This window comes from Neomonachus schauinslandi, chromosome 8 (genome assembly GCF_002201575.2).
Source record: "Neomonachus schauinslandi chromosome 8, ASM220157v2, whole genome shotgun sequence".
NCBI lineage: Eukaryota > Metazoa > Chordata > Mammalia > Carnivora > Phocidae > Neomonachus > Neomonachus schauinslandi.
Window position 1 is genome coordinate 81,578,209 of NC_058410.1, and position 19,120 is coordinate 81,597,328.

General features: G+C 36.5%; 1 protein-coding gene across 2 annotated transcripts in view; it reads left to right on the top strand.

The window, feature by feature from the left end:
- The window catches only part of COL12A1 (collagen type XII alpha 1 chain), a 117,159-nt gene that overhangs the window by 33,011 nt on the left and 65,028 nt on the right, over window positions 1-19,120 (top strand). For both annotated transcript variants that reach the window (XM_021693681.1, XM_021693680.1), the window contains 10 exons: window positions 3,241-3,513; window positions 8,546-8,812; window positions 9,272-9,464; window positions 10,343-10,464; window positions 12,234-12,383; window positions 12,465-12,584; window positions 12,684-12,848; window positions 13,379-13,525; window positions 15,089-15,228; window positions 15,817-15,946. In XM_021693681.1, the coding sequence (XP_021549356.1) occupies window positions 3,241-3,513; window positions 8,546-8,812; window positions 9,272-9,464; window positions 10,343-10,464; window positions 12,234-12,383; window positions 12,465-12,584; window positions 12,684-12,848; window positions 13,379-13,525; window positions 15,089-15,228; window positions 15,817-15,946 (1,707 nt within the window). The remainder of the gene's footprint in view (window positions 1-3,240; window positions 3,514-8,545; window positions 8,813-9,271; window positions 9,465-10,342; window positions 10,465-12,233; window positions 12,384-12,464; window positions 12,585-12,683; window positions 12,849-13,378; window positions 13,526-15,088; window positions 15,229-15,816; window positions 15,947-19,120) is intronic.

The window sequence follows — 19,120 nt, forward strand, 5'->3', positions numbered from 1 at the left end:
CACAAGCAGGGACAGTGGCAGGCAGAGGGAGAAGCAGGCTCCCTGCTGAGCAGAGAGCCCGATGTGGGGCTCCATCCCAGGACCCTGGGATCATGACCTGAGCTGATGGCAGACGTTTAACAGACTGAGCCACCCAGGCGTCCAAGAATAATAGAGATTTAAAAGATTTTTCAGTGCTTAGGCATATCTCCAGATATTCCAATTTAATTGATTTGGGCAAGGCCCACTCTTTGACACCCCAGGTGATTCTGCGTATCCTATCCAATCTGGTCCAATTCTTTTGCCCCAGGGCCCCAGGAGGTGACATAGCCTGCTGGTAGCCTGCTCAGCTGGTTACACACCGGGTCTTAAGGCCAAGCTTGGCTTCTTCACAGCCTGCCAATTGTATCACAGGGTACAATTCAATTGCTTCATTTTTTTGTAATCCAATATTTATCCAAGCCAAGATTCCATTAAAAAAATATTTTTTAAAGGGTTATAGGTCTGATAAAATTTGCTTGTCATGAATACATAATATTCTTCAAAATTCTTGGGTGTAATGCAGCAGCTAGGATACCCAACCCTCTAGCTTTTTTGAAAAAAAAAAACTTATCAATGTGCTTGACAATGGTATAAACTTAATATTTAGGAATATTCTTATCAAACTGACTGACTGACATATAAGAAGCTTATTGAAGCAGTTTATCTTTTCAATCCTAGCTTCTGGATGGAGGTGCCTTTCTTCTTTCTTTTGATTCCATATTTCTTTGTTACTAACATGGAATGTTGCAATGACACCTTTGGGTGTCAGAGGCAGATTCTATAATTTTTTGAGGATTGTTTTCTGTTATTGAGAATTTACTCAGTGCTCATTGGAATTAGCATTGTCATGCCATTAATTAGAACTTAAGAATGTTTTTTAGTTAGTATTTCATTTGTATTTTTTAAAAAGTGCTTTTACAGACTCTTTTTTGGGTCACTGATAAACCTTGCAAAGGTCTTTATTGCAATTTCACTAGTATTTTGTTCCAGGTTTACAGGTTCTGAGAGTGTTAAAACAGTTGATTAAAATCCATGGGAATGCATGTCTAGCGAAGTAGGCTCCTTTTGTTTGTAGCCCAGAAATATCTCTGTGAATGTATTTTTGCTTCAACCACAATTCTTTTCCTATTGTTTTCTCACAGTGGAATCATTAGCCTGTGTTTGTGAGATTGATGTCTGTTGTCATGGAAATAAATAATGTCACAAATTCAGTGCTATACAAAGTAGGGAGGAGAATGCGCTGAGAAACACAACCCTGGAGCAGACGAGAAGCTGAAATGATTGTAAACTACTCCAGTGTTAATTTGGAGGATAATTCCCACAGTCTAGCCAACTTATTCATCTTATGAATGTCATCAGTGCCGTTTTTAGCTCATTTAAGTTCAGTCACTTTCAAGTACAACAATTTTACAATGGCTGCAATACCTAACTGCAATTTAGGCAATTTAGAAGGGGCACATGTGAAAAAAAAGGTGTACATCAAGCAAAGGAAACATGTGCTCTACCTTTAAAACTTAGAGACCAGTTGCTGGGATATCAATGATCAAAACAAAATAAGACATAAAAAACAACAACCAAACTAGATCAAAGGAACAGTTTGTTTATATTCCCGTAAGTAGAGAAAATATAAAGATATGTGGCCATTTCAGTAGCCCACACAGTGAAAGAAGGCCTTCAAGTGACAATTAGCCTCAAGTACTGAGGGAGCAAAGTCAGTACATTCTTGAAAATAAGTATTCTTGGTTTCAGTGAAATATGTAACTAATTTCCCTCCAGAGATGAGATGTCCTGTCAGCAGTTACAGTTATTTATAATGGAGTTAGAATTTTCCATTTGTGCTTGGGGTCTGGTAGGATGCCCAGCTCCTGTTTTATTTATTTTTCCCCTCTAAACTCTACAATATGATAGGTTTCTGTCTACCCAGATTTCTTTTTTTTTTTTGTTTTACTTAGTGTTATCTTTATTCTTTGTGTTGAAATTTAGTTGTTTAATTAGGAGTATTTTTAAGGTATTCATTTTTACTCTTTGATTCAAGTAAAGTAATGGTTCAAAAATCTTGTAACAGCATTATATATCATTTGCTTGAATTTACAACAATTACTGGTGAAATGTATGCTGTAGAGGCAGATAGTTTTATGTTTATGTCATGCTGTGGCATAAACCCTAGTAAAGGTAGCCAATATAAAGTGACCTGTATATTTATCTTACATTTAAATTATGGAAAGTGAGGGTTTTATTGGAAGACATCTGTGCCTCCTATTAAGTTTTGGTTTCCATATTTTTCCATTTGGGTTGTATTTTTTTTTTTTAATTGAAAGAGCCAAAATTTAGTAGCAGACATTTTTGATCAGCTAGAACAAGTGGTGTGTTTTATTTTGATGACTAATCGCTTTGAAGTCTTCCAGAAGAATGATGGTTTTTAGTTTCGTTAGAGTTAAGCTATATTGCAAGTTTGCACTTCTCCTTTTAAATTGCATGAGCAAATAGAGTTTTCACCAAAAAATGATGCTGGAATTAATTTTTGCAAGTGATATGCAATTGTTGAAGTTATTATAGGTCATACATTGAAACTGAACTTATTTAAATTACATCAGAGAGAAAAAGATGATGGTAAAGAAATAAAGATCTTTGTGAACAATGGCTATGTCATAAAGTAGACTGACATAGGGTAAAATTTTGGGATTTAGATGACTTTTTTTTCCCTTGGAGAACAATTTTTTTTTAAAGATTTTATTTATTTATTTGACAGAGAGAGAGATAGCGAGAGCAGGAACACAAGAATGGGGGAGTGGGAGAGGGAGAAGTAGGCTTCCCGCTGAGCAGGGAACCTAATGCGGGGTTAGATCCCAGGACCCTGGGATCATGACCTGAGCCGAAGGCAGACACTTAACGACTGAGCCACCCAGGCGCCCCTGGAGAACAATTTTTTTAGGCATGTACTCCTTCATGTTTGGATGGCGTCCTTGTCCTGAAGGGCCTTCCAATCTTACTGAGCATGAGGGGAGCAGGGTGATAGGTAGGAATCAGAAAGGAACCTAGAGTTTTATTCCATCAATCTGCTCCACTAATGGGACAGGACAGACAGCTCAGAAAGAAGAAATGGTCAACTTTAGACAAACTGAGTTTGAGTCCAGCAAGTTAGGATGTCCACCAGGATGAAGGACTATTTACATATCTAGTAGACATTGAAAAATGATTCCCCTTTAATTTCTATTCTAGAACGTGGTTCACCTACGGATTTTGTTACTAAAGATATCACCGACACATCAATTGGGGCGTATTGGACATCTGCTCCAGGAATGGTTCGAGGTTACAGGGTCTCATGGAAATCGCTTTATGATGATATTGAGACTGGAGAGAAAAGTCTTCCCGGAGATGCAATTCATACTGTGATAGAAAATCTGCAGCCAGAGACCAAATACAAGGTTTCAGTCTTTGCAGTTTACAGCAGTGGAGAAGGAGAACCTTTAAATGGAGAAGTCATGACTGAATGTAGGTAACATCATGAGTGTGTTGGGTGTGTGTTGGTGCTAATTAATAGCTATCAGCTCAAGTGACAGTTTAATCACTTGCCTTTATTTTTCGTTATATGATAAATGGGGATGAAAAATTAGGATCTTTAAAGACTGGTTTAAATTCAGGTTGGTTTAGTTCACTTAGCATAAAAATTATATTTTGAAATATTGAATACCATCCAACTACCTATATTTGTCTCTGTCTTTTTTTCCTGATAGGATGGTCAACTAGATAAGAAAGTCAACTAGTGAAAAGATCAGGAGCCTTGGAGACAGAATGCAGGCCCATTTATAGCTGTATGACCTTGGGCAAATTACTTAACCTTCTTTGAGTCTCTGTTTCCTTATCTGTAGGTTGCAGTCTCAAGAGTTGTCTTGATTAAATGAAATAACGATGTGCAAAGCACCAAGCATAGTGCCTAGCCACTTAGAGTTGATTGAGAGTGGCTATGGAGACTATGATTATTATATGCCCAAGACCAATCCTAGAGACTTGACTTTATCCCTCTTGTATTTGGTAAGGTTAAATCAAAAGTCCACTCAGTTTTCTGGTGGCTCAGATGTACCTTAATATCATTAATATTCTTTCTGGCGAATGATTTTGACTGACTTATCATCATTTAGTATCAGCTGGTTGGTGAGAGATGTGCCAACCTTCCTTAATTCTCTTCCCTAAGAAGCCGTTTTTTTTTTTTTTAGATTTTATTTATTTATTTGAGAGAGAGAATGAGAGACAGAGAGCACGAGAGGGAAGAGGGCAGAGGGAGAAGCAGACCCCTGCTGAGCAGGGAGCCCGATGTGGGACTCGATCCCGGGACTCCAGGATCATGACCTGAGCCGAAGGCAGTCGCTTAACCAACTGAGCCACCCAGGCGCCCAGAAGCCGTTTGTTAAGCATAGGCATTTCTAAGAATTTATAGGAGAAAATTTTATTCATTTTGTTCTGGGAAGGTTTTAGGAAAAGGGGAAAGAATGGCACATTCTTGCATTTCCTTTTATTAGAAAGAAATGGAGGGATTGAGGGATTTTTCTGGTAAAGGAGGGGAGGGGGGGTGTCATGAGCAATTTCAGATAAGCCCCATATCCTGATTTTAAGTTGTCCTTGAGTTAAAGTCTTTTGGTCTGAGTTGTCTGAAGAACTCATCTCTCTTTTTTAATCACTGGCAAATTCAGTAGGATGTGTCTAAATTTAAATTTGTGTCAAAATTAACCAGATTAAAAAAAATCAGACTCCTTATTGGAAATTTAAATATGTGAAAAGGCTTACTTCTCAGATATTCACATGATTGGTTTCCATGGTAGTAAATGAAATGTTGTGTCTGAATATATTGGCTCATGTAGTTCAAGAATCTGGCAGAAATTCATTCCTATTTCTGGCAGAAATTTATTTGTTGTAAAGAGAAATCATGATATAAACTAGGTCAGATATGACAAATACAGCTAAATTTATCTGTAGGAGTAAAGATACAATTCACGTGGTTGAGCAATTACGAAAGTATATGTATTTAGAGGGAAGCTTTTCCAAAAATTATCCTCCATTGTGTCTTCTTCCAAAAAGACTGAGTCTTCAGATATTTATTTGGGATTGAAAATTTCCACAAGGGATATGTTTTAGCTAAATGCAAATATGTTAGCAGAAATCCTAAATAAACTTTCTTCTCCAAGAAGCTGAGCCTCTAAGAAATTGTCAGTATTTCTTGGCTAATTGATTGATTTAAAGGTAAGTGAACAGAAAGGTCTCTTTTGAACTAGGAGCAGACTAGGGAGGAATGAAACGTGTTTTTTTTTTTGTTGTTTTTTTGTTTTTTTGAGTTTTATTTCTGTGCAAACTGCTCAAACATCTAAGCAGGTAAGAAAGAAGGCAGGAAACTTTCTTTGTGCTACTACCATTTTGTTATATTTTATTTTGCTCTCTTTGTGGGAAGTAAAGCAATTTAGAAAGTGCTTGAGAAATCTGAGTCAGATGTGCTATTTTGGTGGTGGAAGAATCCTGAAGTATGGATAACTGGGCAGTCACTAGGTCATTCTCTTAGAGTTTCTTATAGACTTCCAAGAGGACATTTTGGAAATATTTTCAGGATTGCTTTTACCTAAAACTCAGCAATATGGTATGCAGACTGTTGATACAATGAAACCATGCATTGTGGCTAGAAAGCTAGCAGATGCGAACCTTTCTATTGGCTCTCCAGTCCATGGCAGCTGGTTTAGCAGAGGTGCAGTGGATGTTGGAAAGCATCTCGTGAGAGTTTCTAAAACGTGAAAAGAACTTACAATGTGAATGTTGCAGCATTTTATAGCGTGTGGCGTACCTGTCAGTGAAGTGAAAAATCTTGCTTTTTACTCATGGGATGCCAAAGGGGCTTTTTTCTTCTCCCTAATATCCAAAGTTTTCCATTAAAGCCAGGGTAAGATATGTTGTACCTTATGCTCACATAGCTGCTTTTAAGATTTTCTTTTTATCACTGATTTGAAGCAATTTGCTTCTGATGTGCTTCATTTTTTTTTTATGCTTCTTGTTCTTCTTGGATCTGTGAGTTTATAGTTTTGTAAAATTAGAAAATATTTAGACCATTATTTTTTCCAAATACTTTATTTATAAACCCCCACTCTCTTTAGGTACTCCAATTATACCTGTATTAGTCTGTTTGAAGTTATCACACAACTTACTGTAGTGCTGTTCAGTTTTTCAATCTTTTTTTCTTGTGTTTCATTTCAGATAGTTTCCATTATCCTGTTAACAGGTTCACTAATGTTTCTTTCTGCAATTTCGAATAAGCTGTCAATACCATCCTATGTATCTTTCATCTCAGACATTGTATTTTCCATCTCTAGAAGTTCGGTTTGAGTCTCTTTTATATGTTCTATGTCTTTACTTAACATGCCTACTATTTCTTCTACCATTATCAATGTCTGGAATACAGTTGTCATAGCTGTTTTACTGTCCCTTTTGAATAATTATGTTCTATGTGTCATTTCTGGTTCTGTTTGATTTTTCTTCTTCTTATGGGGTGTCTTAGTTCCAACTGCCATAACAAAATATCATGAACTGATGGCTTAAGCAACAGAAATTTATTTTCCCACATTTCTGGAGGCTGGACGTCCAAGATCAAAGTTCTGGCATAATTTGATTTCTGGTGAGAACTCTGCTCTTGACTTGCAGATGGCCATCTTCTTGCTATGTCCTCACATGGCCTTTCCTCCTCTCTGCATGTGGGCGGGGTGGGGGGGGGTCACGAGAGTATGCTCTGATGTCTTCTCTTCATTTTATAAGGATTTCAATCCCATCAGATTAGTACTGTACTCTTATGACCTTATGTAATCCTGATTACCTCCCTAAGGTCCCATTGCCAAATACTATCACATTAGAGGTTAAGGCTTTAACAAGTGAATTTTGAGGAGACACAACCATTCAGCCTATAACATATAAATCATATTTTTTTCCTTCTTTGCATGCCTGGCAATTTTTATTAGATGCCAGACTTTGCGAATTTTACTTTGCTGGGTGCCAGATATTTTTACATTTTTATAAATATCCTTATTTTTTTCTCTGGGATTCAGTCAAGTTACTTGGATGTAGTTTAATTTTTCTCAAGCTTTCATTTAAGTTGTGTTAGAACTAGACCAGAGGATCCTTTAGTTTAGGGATAACTTTGTCCCATTAGTGGGGCATTACTGGAGACCTGCATGAACTCTAGGAATTAATTGTTCCTTCTGCTCCTTTTGGGTGGCTCTTTCCCTAGTTTTGGGTAGTTTCCTCACGCATATGCACTGATTAGTACTGGGCTGAAGACTCCAGGAGGACCTCTTGCAGATTTTTGGAGCTTTTCCCTCTGTTACACCATCTCCTCTTCAATACTCTGGTCTACAATTCTAGATGCCTTGGGCATCACAGAACTATCTCCTCAATTAAGCGAGATCACCAGGCTCCATCTGGTTTCTCTCTTCCTGAACTAAGGCTGGAAATTCTCTCTAAGCAATAAGCCAGGACAACTATAAATCTCACTCTTATTTCTTTCTCTCTCTCAGGGATCATTCTCCTACATTGCCTGATGTCCAATGTTTGAAAAATGTTGTTCAATGTATATATTTAGTTTATTCAGATTTTTTAGATGTTTCATGTAGTCCTTGCCTATTTGAACATGAAAATTTCTCATAGGATTAAGGAAGATTCTTTGCAATGTTTCCTTCAGTTTAGTGTCTTCGTTTAGAAAATGCTTATGACCTTTCAATATTAAGATTATTGAATTGAGTGAAATGATCTTGCTTATAAACTCTAACTATGTAAAAGAAAAGAGATGTGTGTTGGCTATTTGTGGATGTGGGATGATCTGTTTCTGATACAGTTATTGATAATTGTGAGATATTAGTAAAAATTATTTAATAAATAATATTGATTATATATTTATGAAACACTTTTTACATATAACGTTTCCTAAAACACTCAGTGTATGCCGATTTATCTTTAGAGCCCTTGAGATATTTTTACGTGTTAGAGTTTCCTATTCTTTTGTATTCAAAGTTTTACATGTCCACGGCAGTCAGAAAGAATAGTGTTAACAATAATAGAGAACTCTAGTTAGTCATTTATAGACTGTACCCTTTTCTGAAAAGACTCAAATAATATTTCTGACCCTAAATTCATGATTTTTAGTATTCCCCACAGCATCATTGCCACAAGAATTATTTACAGCTGGAAATATAATAAAAATTCTAAAAGCTCATCTCCGGAAATGGATGTTTTCTTTACTAAAGTCCCTAGAATGCAAAAGGAAATCCGTGCAATAAGAACTTCCATTTTTTAGTTATTAGCTAGATAAAGAGGAAACATCTTACCATGATCTCACCGAGATTAGGCTCACACGCCATCATGAATTTATGAGAGATCATAATGCTAAGCAAGAGCACAGCGTACATATTTAAGAAACCACAGTTTCTTTTCACATAAATGGGAAAGTAGACGTGTGTATTTTCTTTCAGAGTATACATGTAATCTTCCTTTTATCTCACAGTATCCCAAGATTCAAAAACCTTGAAAGTGGATGAAGAAACAGAAAACACAATGAGAGCTACCTGGAAACCAGCACCTGGGAAAGTCATCAACTACCGGGTTGTGTATCGCCCCCGTGGGGGTGGGAGACAAATGGTTGCCAAAGTGCCACCCACAGTCACCTCAACAGTGTTAAAACGACTTCAACCCCAGACTACATATGACATCACAGTTCTCCCAATGTATAAGACAGGAGAAGGAAAGCTTAGGCAAGGATCAGGAACAACAGGTATAAAATAATAATTTTTTGGGGGGGGGGAAGAGTATGATATTTTAAAGGAAGGCTTTCATACATCTATTTGTAAATATCTAAAATTAATTCTGTAATAAATTAAATTATAATAATTAGATAGGATGCCTAATTAGCATTCTATTTTTACCACTCTAGTTCCTGGTAAAATGATTCTATATATTAATGTTCGAATGCTACTCTAATCTTCTCAGTTGTGAGAATTATTTATATGTCCACTTGGTAGCACTTCGTTATCAGGATTTTTATTGGCTACTATATCCTGTGTTGCCTGACTTAACCCTTTTGATAAATATACAATTTGAAGTGTGATGTATGTGATGATTCCCATGTATATCACTTAGATATTTCTAATTCAATTTCTTACTGCAGGGCGGGGAATAAAAAACCCAAAGCTTAGTCTTATGGATAATATTTTAAAATTTTTTATCTTTACAGCTTCTCGATTTAAGTCGCCCAGAAACCTCAAAACATCTGACCCAACCATGTCGAGCTTCCGAGTGACTTGGGAGCCTGCCCCCGGGGAAGTAAAGGGTTATAAGGTCACATTCCACCCCACAGGGGATGACAGAAGACTGGGGGAGTTAGTGGTTGGACCATATGACAATACAGTTGTTCTGGAGGAACTTAGGTAAGAATGAACTATATTCAGTTTTTGTTAAAAGATTGAATAAGTTATGGAAATTAGTAGGCCTTCCACAGATAATCACTTATGTGTTTGCTAGCGGAGGGTTTAGAATCAGCATCAGCGGAAATTATTCTCTTATTCTTGGACTTGCTGAAGTTGAGGTTAGGATTCAGAGGCTAGCAGAAGTTTTTGTAATGTTTTAATGATTTTTGTTGTTAAGAGATCAGGAATGGCATTTGTTCAATAACATACTGCTTTTTAAAAATTAACGTCCATATTACACAATTTCACCCAAAGCAGCTTGTCCTTAGCCAAGCCCGTGGAAATGTGGGGTTCTTGTGCCTTCTGGAAAGGCCCAGGTGACTCACGCTGAGATGCTGAGTATGAATCCCCTTCCAGGGTGGGCCACGGGAGAGAGAAGCAGGACTTTGTGCTTGGTGGCAGCTGGCAGGATTGGGGAAGGGTGGGCTGATTAAAGGTCTCGCTTCAGGCTGTGCAGCGGAAAACAAGGAAGTCTGAGTTTGAACAGCACCCTACATTCATTACAGTGGGAAGAATGGACTACTGTGCATTGCCTTTTGGAAAGTTTGTTTGTCTCAATCATTCCTGCACCAATATTGAAATCTATATAAACGCTCACTATTTACTTTTATCAGATTAGAGAGAATGAAATTTACTGAGCTCACTATGTGCCAGGCACTTTGTGTTACTTTGTAAGATACAACATTTAAATTATTTTCTTGAAGCCCATTGCTTAGAAGCAGTTTGTTATAACCTGCTTTAAGTGAATGTTTGTAAATCAAGATGAATGTCTTTAATAAAGCCAAATATGCTACCACTTGAGCCAGTATACATACAGACTATATATTTTAACATTTCAGGGCAGGTACCACCTATAAAGTAAATGTTTTTGGAATGTTTGATGGAGGAGAAAGTTCGCCACTTGTTGGACAAGAAATGACAACTCTTTCTGACACAACTGTAATGCCCATTTTATCTTCTGGTAAGAAATTGAGTTACATTCTCCTAGGAAATCTTAATATTATGAAACTATTTCAGGTGTGAACTGTTAGGTTAATCACACAGTGAAAAGCAGCTAAAACATTTTATACTAAAATGTATTTAAGTAATTTACATGCCTAAAAACATATCTTCAAATATCCAGCTAAGCATATCTTTGGCAATATTTTTTTAAGGTCTGTCTTGTCAGCATTGCCATGGTTGCATAGTGCTGTATTATTTAAAGATGAGTTTTTGCAATGGGTAGGTAATATATATTTTCTCTCTTTTTGATGACTGAAATGCAATTTTATTTTATTAATGTAGTTGCAGAAATGATTTATTTGGGCCGAGCAAGCAGAGTTGGGTTATATAAGTAGGTGGACAACCATGACTTGGGAAGCAACACGGTAACATGAACCCTTTAGATATTCCTGCTCCTGCCACAATTACAGCTTCAAAGTGCATGAAGGCTAGTTTTGAACATTCTTAGAGGTGGAAGTAGTGGATAGAATTTACTTCCAAATATTTTCCAGCATTTGATAAAAAAGAGTAGATCTGGGCAGGGTAGGGGAAGGCTCGCAAAGGCTTAGGTGTCTGGAGTAGTATCTGGGAGTCCTCAATCCTGATGGAGTGTACTATATGTGAAAGACACCTTTGTAGTGCGATGAGCATCATTTAATTTTTCTCGATGAGCTTTTTAAAACAATATAAAGATCAGATGCTAAGATGGCAAGAAGTTGGAAAAGTCATAGCTGGTAATGTAAGCTCCCAGAAAAGAGGGCATTTAAAAAATATGGATGTGGATAAAATAAATGGAAGTGTCAAATCCTGCTGTTTTGTATGAATGTTCTACTGTTTCTGTTATGATGATATTAACTGACTTATATTTTTATTTTGTAGCCTGTGCACTGAGGATATTGGGATTTTTCTCTCTTTCCAAAGCACCCTAGCTTTGTATCAGTGTTTGTGCTTGTTGTCTCTACAGCTCTCAATTTGTATATTTGTTTGCATACTTCTTCTAAATTGTCTTCCTTCTTTCTTGTTTTTTTAAATGTGCAGACTTCACCATCTGTATTTACCTGTTATACATAGTAGATGATAAAGTTAAGCAGCTACCAACTCAGTAATATAATAGCTATCAGGTTTTAAAACAAGGTATCTTTATTTCAAAAAGGTCTAATTTTAAGAGTCATGTGTCTAATCCTTCATGATATGTGGAATGATTACCCAGAAACTTAATTATTTTAGAAGAGATGTTTTTAGCTCACTAAAACCTTTCTTAGCTCACACATTTTATCAGTTCATTTCATACTTGTCTGCTAATGACCATTACATCTTATGGAAAACTGCAGCATTTAATCTTTAGATCACATTAAAATTTTATTAAAATTATTAATGCCTTATAGAAAGATGGCTGTACATTCTCATTTTTATTGCAGCTCTTGGGTTTGTGAGCCCATTCCCATTTACAGCGATGGTTTAATTTAAGTCTCCAGGGTCTACAACTGTGGCCAGGAAAGAGAGTCAAAGATGAAGGAAAGATTTGTCATAGAAATAATCATTGGAGGGATTGGTGATTCTCATGAATGTTATTTTAGCTTAACGAACCATATGGACATGTATTCAGAATCTTGACCTCCAAATCACAAAGCTAAGCTACAGAACTGAAGCAGCTAGGCAAGCATCCAGGGATGGCAGAGGCATGGCTAGGAAGTAACCCTGCTAAAAATTTGCTCCTGACTCTGTCCTGTCTCACGATTGCCATGTCAGGGATGGAGTGTCTCACCAGAGCAGAAGCAGACATTGTGTTGCTGGTGGATGGATCATGGAGCATTGGCCGGGCAAATTTTAAAACCGTGAGAAGTTTCATCTCTCGCATTGTGGAAGTCTTTGAGATTGGTCCCAAAAGAGTACAAATTGGTAGGTCTGGCAATATTGAAGACCTTCAGACATTTTCATCATGCTCTTTTATATATGCTAATGCCAGTGATGTTATTTTAGCCCTTGCTCAATATAGTGGGGACCCCAGAACAGAGTGGCAGCTAAATGCTCACAGAGACAAGAAGAGCTTGTTGCAAGCTGTGGCAAACTTACCATACAAAGGAGGCAATACTCTCACAGGTGAGTAAGGATGATGTGGTGCGCTTTTAGCTCTTGCTTTTGGTCAGAACTTGTGGCTGAGTAATGATGTGACTGGTTCTCTTTGAAAAATCCCACTAGGCATGGCTTTGAATTTCATTCGTCAACAGAGCTTCAGGACCCAAGCTGGCATGAGGCCTCGAGCTCGAAAAATTGGTGTTCTCATCACCGATGGGAAATCACAAGATGATGTTGAGGCACCTTCAAAGAAACTCAAGGATGAAGGCGTGGAGCTGTTTGCTATTGGTAAGCACTCAAAAGGCTACTGGTGCCCCTGGGGTTACAAAAGCTGAGGATATTTTTGTAGTTAAAAAATAGTTTTTGAAGCACAAAAAAAACCCAAACAATTTTCCCTATCACATAATTTATCAAAATGATATGCCAAGAAGTTAACTCATTTTCTTCTTTGCCCCTCGTAATGGGACAGAACTACATGGCTTCTTGGAAGAAAGTAATGGATCAAGAGGACAAATGTACTATTAATAGGATTCAGGAAAATTCCTGTTTGGTTTTCCACGGCACCATGTTTATTTTTGATAGCCATTATTTCACTTTCCAGAAAAAACACTCAAGAGACACTTTTTGGTGGGAAATTGGTGCTAGAAGCATTTAGAAGGAGCTAATTAAGAATAGCCTTTAGTTTATATTATTTTTTCTTTGTTTCTATTTTGTAACTATAGATAATCTTTTATTATTGAGGAAAATCACATATATGTTCTGCTTTAACATTGAAAATGCAAATGCTTTTAATTTGAGTATGTCCTTTTTCCTTCAAGGTATTAAAAATGCTGATGAAGATGAATTAAAGATGATTGCTACAGATCCTGATGATACCCATGCATACAATGTGGCAGATTTTGAGTCACTCTCTAAGATTGTAGATGACCTCACCATTAACTTGTGTAACAGTGTCAAAGGTCCAGGTAAGATTAGCCCAGGGTTTCTTACCCTTAGCACTATTGATATTTGGGACAGATAATTATTTTGGGGATGGGGGAAAGGAACCCTTTAGTGTATTGGGAGATATTTAGCAGCATCCCTTGGCCCTGCCCACTGGATGTTGGTGGCATCCACTGAGTTGTGACAACTAAAAATATCTTCAAACGTTGCCAAATGTCTGCTAGGGAAAATAATGCCCTCATTTTAGAATCATTAATTTAGTCCCTAATTTTTTCTCTGATTTGTTTCTGATGGCAGCAAACTAGAAATGGCTTGTAGCTTATTTGAAGGTAAACAAATAATGTGGTAGAAATTGTTCATATGCTTTGGGTATTGAGGATGCATTTATTTGACTTTTCCTTCTTGAGTTTTTCTCTCCAAACATTTACAGATTTTCTTTTTGGATTTTGAACAACAGACTGACCTTTTCCCTGGAGAAATAAACCAGCCAGGAAGCCAGAATTTGTAGGCTTCTGGCTCTGGATTAGCTGAGAGAGTTGTAGTTTTATTTAGTTGGAGAGGACTTTGAGTGGGGATGAAAACATCTTTTATCTGTTTTCCTTTATTTTTTTTTTAATCAACTATGTAATAGTTGCATTCATTCTAGATTCCCAGACAGTAAAATTGCTTGATAATTTTGTAGGCTTGATTATGACCCAACTATAATAAAGGTTAGAGTACTAAGAATGGAAAAGCTTTCCCCAGCTTTACAAAGACAGTTGAAAGAGTTTTTATGAGAATGATTGACATGCTAATGAAGTCATTGGATTAATTCTCTTTAAATTATGACTGGGGACATCTTTCTAATGGTCATAGTGAGCTTAATATATCTATTTTCATTGATGTTAATTCTAGATATTTTTCTGTAGTCATTCTGTTGTTCATTGGTCATTTCACTTTATCGACCCACAGAGAGCACAATCACAGGCAGTAGGGTGTTCCCAAATTTTAAAAGACTTCGTTGTTTTTCTTCTTTCTTGACTAAGAAAGTGGTTAGCTTCTCTTACTACTGAACTAGGTCCTGTAGGGGAACTAAACATAAATAAGAAACCAATTCCTTTCTCACAGAGCATAACCTATAGTTAAGGAGATAAGACATGATGAATATAAATAATCAAATGATAATGAGGGCGGTGAACTTGGGTGGTACCAACAGTGATAGAGACAGTGGAATTGCCAGGACACAAATCCTTCTTCAATAATTATATGTATAAGATTAGAGAAAGGAGGACGTATTCAAGGATGATTCAGAGGTTTTTGAGTTAGGCGAGTGGTAAACTGGTGGTGCCATGAGGAAGGGTGGGACCAAGTTTTAATGAAAGACAATGAGCCCAGGCTTGATTCTTCTGGGACTGAAGAATCCTTTGCCTACCCATTCAGGGTGGTCTTACGAGCAATGGGACTCTAGACTGATATACTGTGTATCAGTATATCAGGATGTGTGTACAGGTTTGAAATATGGGAATAATACTATTTTAATCTAATTTAAAATTTCATCACCTTGCTATGATAATGAAAAAGCGTATGTATTTTATTTCCATGTGTAGGTGACTTGGAAGCACCTTCTAACCTAGTTATTTCTGAGCGAACCCATCGTTCTCTTAGAGTGAGCTGGACACCTCCTTCTGACAGTGTGGATAGGTATAAGGTGGAATACTACCCAGTTTCTGGAGGGAAACGTCAAGAAGTGAGTAGGCAACACCTACAACCCACTCCTTCCTGATAGTGAGATTGAGTCCTTCACATTAGGGTTCAGAAAAATGTTGGGTGTGGAACAAGGAGGATGCAGAGTGGGGCAGAACTGAGTCAGCAATAGTGCTTTCATTTGGGCTTAATTAAAGGGAAAGAGCTTTGCTTAAATTCTATGGTTTCTACAAATTGCGGAATGTCAATATGGTTTTTAATTAAAGGATGCTTGATTTATTTGTGAATTTATATTAGAGTCATGGAGTTGGAAGGAAACATTAAAGATGATCTAGTTTTATGTAATGTATGGTGATTAACATAACAATAAAAATTAAAAAAAATTAAAAAAAAAAGATGATCTAGTTTTACCCACTCCTTTTACAAATAAGGAAACAACAGCTGGGAGAATAAATTATATGAATTGTCTAAGATCTCATTGTAATCTGGTAATTTCCAAAAACAAAAGACAATGGCCTCATTGAAATATAATTTCTAAGTTCAGTGCAGTTAACGACTTTGTAATTATAGTAGAAAAGAGGGAAGCAATTACAACATAAGTTATTATTATTTTTTTTATTTTTTCCCCTAGTTTTATGTGAGCCGACTGGAAAGTAGCACAGTACTGAAAGATCTGAAGCCTGAAACTGAGTATGTTGTTAATGTGTATTCTGTGGTGGAAGATGAATATAGTGAACCTCTGAAGGGCACAGAAAAAACCTGTAAGTCTGATTAAAAAAAAATTTCTCATTATCTTTTTAAAGATAAACAGGAGGCATTCCATTTGGGATTTTTGGCAGCCTTCCAAATCATTCTTTTATTCAATAGCCATTCAACAAATATTTACTGAGTGTGTTCTTCGTACAGGTGCTCAATACTCAACTGCTCTTACTGGTTGTTCTTGCCATCATGGGACCCCACTGGTGGAATGAGTAGTCATGGCCGTAGATGACTTAGAGGGATAACTTACCTTTCATAGAGTTATTCACTTCTTAAGAAAGATATCATGTGGGGAGTGGGACTAAGATTAGGAAGGCGAGCTGTGCAGAGGTGACCTATTTCAGTTTTGCAGGTGGTCAGATCTTCCTGCTGTCAATGAAATCAATCCTTTTTCTGGCCTTCGCCTCCTGGTCTTTACTAGAGAAGCTCTAATGGCTTTGACTTTGAGTAGAACTTTTGGCAGAGATGTTCCTGCTCCTATTCCTGGCAGGGTTTCTGAGGCCTGGTAGGATTTCTGAGGCCATATGAAAAAACTCTTTCCTTCTCCCCTCTTCTTGGCTGGACTCCAGGGGAAGGAGGCCACTAATAAGTCAAAGAAGTGGGCATCACTCTCTCCAAGGCAAGAACTGACTCTACTTAATCTTCAGTTCCATAAGTCTTTATCTCTTCTCTCTCTCTTTACTATATAAGTTGTAGGTGTAGAACATTTTAAGTCAACAGTTGTATATACTAAAAAGTGATCACCCCCCAAAGTCTATTACCATCCATCACTCTACACTTGATCCTCTACCCCTTTCACCCACCCTCCAACCCTGATCCCCTCTGGTAACCACTGATTTGTTCTCTGTATCTATGAATTTGGTTTTGTTTGATTGTTTGGTTTTTGTTTGTTTGTTTATAGGCTCCACATATGAGTGAAATCAGATGCTATTTGTCTTTCTCCTGGTTTATTTCACTTAGCATAATACCCTCAAGGCCCATCACAAATGGCAAGATTTCATTCTTTTTTATGGCTGAGCAGTACTCCATTATATATATATATTTCATTATATACATATTGTATATATATATATATATATATATATATCCCCTCTTCTTTATCCATTTATCCATCAAAGCACATGTCAGTTGTTTCCATATCTTGGTTATTATAAATAATGCTGCAATGAACATAGAGGGGCATATATCTTTTGAATTAGTGGTTTTGTATTCTTTGAATAAATAGCCAGTTGTGGAATAGCTGATCATACGATAGTGCTATTCTTAATCTTTTTTGCAGAATCTCCATAGCATTTTCTATAGTGGCCGCACCAATTTGCAATCCCACCAGTAGTGTGTGAGCTTGCCAGCACTTGTTATTTCTGGTCTTTTTGATAATAATCATTATAACATGTATGAGATGATATCTCATTGTAGTTTTGATTTGCATTTCCATAGTAATTAGTGATGTTGAACATCTTTGCTTGTGTCTGTTAGCCATCTGTATGTCTTCTTTGGAAAAATATTTATTTACATCCTCTGCCCATTTTTTAATTGAGTTGTTTGTTTTATTGTTCTTGTTGCTGTTGAATTCTATGAGTTTTTTATACGTTTTGGATATTAACTTCTTATTGGAGTTATAATTTACAAATATCTTCTCCCATTAAGTAGATTGCCTTTTTGTTTTGATGATGGTTTCCTTTGCTGTGCAGAAGCTTTTTAGTTTGATGTGGTCTCATTTGTCTATTTTACTTTTGTTTTCCTTGCCTTTGCAGTCTGAGCCACAAAAACATCACCAAGACTGATGTCAAGGAGCTTACGATCTATGTTTTGATTCTAGGAGTTTTATGGTTTCAGGTCTTACATTTAAGTCTTTAATCCATTTTGTATTAATTTTTGTGTGTGGTATAAGGTAGTGGTCTAGTTTCATTCTTTTGCCTGTGGCTGACCAGTTTTCCAATACCACTTATTGAAGAGACTGTTTTGATTGCATTGTATATTCTTGGCTCCTCTGTCATAAATTAATTATCCATATATGTGTGGGTTTATTTCTGGACTTTTGATTCTGTTTCATTGACAGGTATGTGTGTGTTTGTGCTAGTGCCATACTGTTTTGATTACTGTATTTTTGTAGTATAGTTTGAAAGCAGGGAGCGTGATACCTTCAACTTTATTCTTCTTTTCCTGTGATTGCTTTGACTATTTGGGATCATTTGTGGTTTCATACAAATTTTAGCGTTATTTGTTCTATTTTTGTGAAACATGCCATTGTAATTTTGATAAGGATTGCATTCAATCTGTAGGTTTCTGTGGATACTGTGGACATTTTAGCAATATTAATTCTTCAATCTATCAGCACAGTATATCTTTCCATGTATTTGTGTATCTTCAATTTCATCAGCATCCTATAGTTTTTAGTCTTTCATCTCCTTGGTTAAATTTATAGGTCTATAGGTCTTTCATTTCCTTGGCTAAATTTATTCCTAGGTATTTTATTCTTTTTGATGCAATCATAAATGAAATTGCTATTCTTAATTTGTCTCATTGATAGTTTGTGATTAGTGTATGGAAACACCACAGATCTCTATATATTGATTTTATATCCTGTGATTTTACTGAATTCATTTATTAGGTCTAACAGCTTTTTGGTGGAATCTTTTAGGGTTTTCTATATATAGTATCATCATTTGCAAATAGTGACAGTTTTACTTCTTTCTTCCTGATTTGAATACCTTTACTTTTCTTGCATAGTTGCTATGTCTAGGACTTCCAATACTATGTTGAATATATGTGGTGAGAGTGAGCATCCTTGTCTTGTTCTTGAACTTGGAAGAAAAACTCTCAGCTTTTTCCCACTGAATGTGATGTTATCTGTGAGTTTGTCATATATAGCCTCTTTATATGAGGTACATTTCCTCTCTAGCCATTTTTTGAGAATTTTTATCAGAAATGGATGTTGAATTTTGTCAAGTGCTTTTTCTGCATCTATTGAGATGATCAGGTGACCTTTATCTTTCATTTTGTTAATATTATGTATCACATGGATTGATTTGTGAACTTGAGCCATTCTTGCATCCCTGGAATAAGTCCCACTTGATCATAATGTATGATGCTTTTAATGTATTGTTGAATTTGGTTTGCTGATATTTTGTTGAGGATTTTTGCATCTATGTTTGTCAAAGATATTGACCTATAAT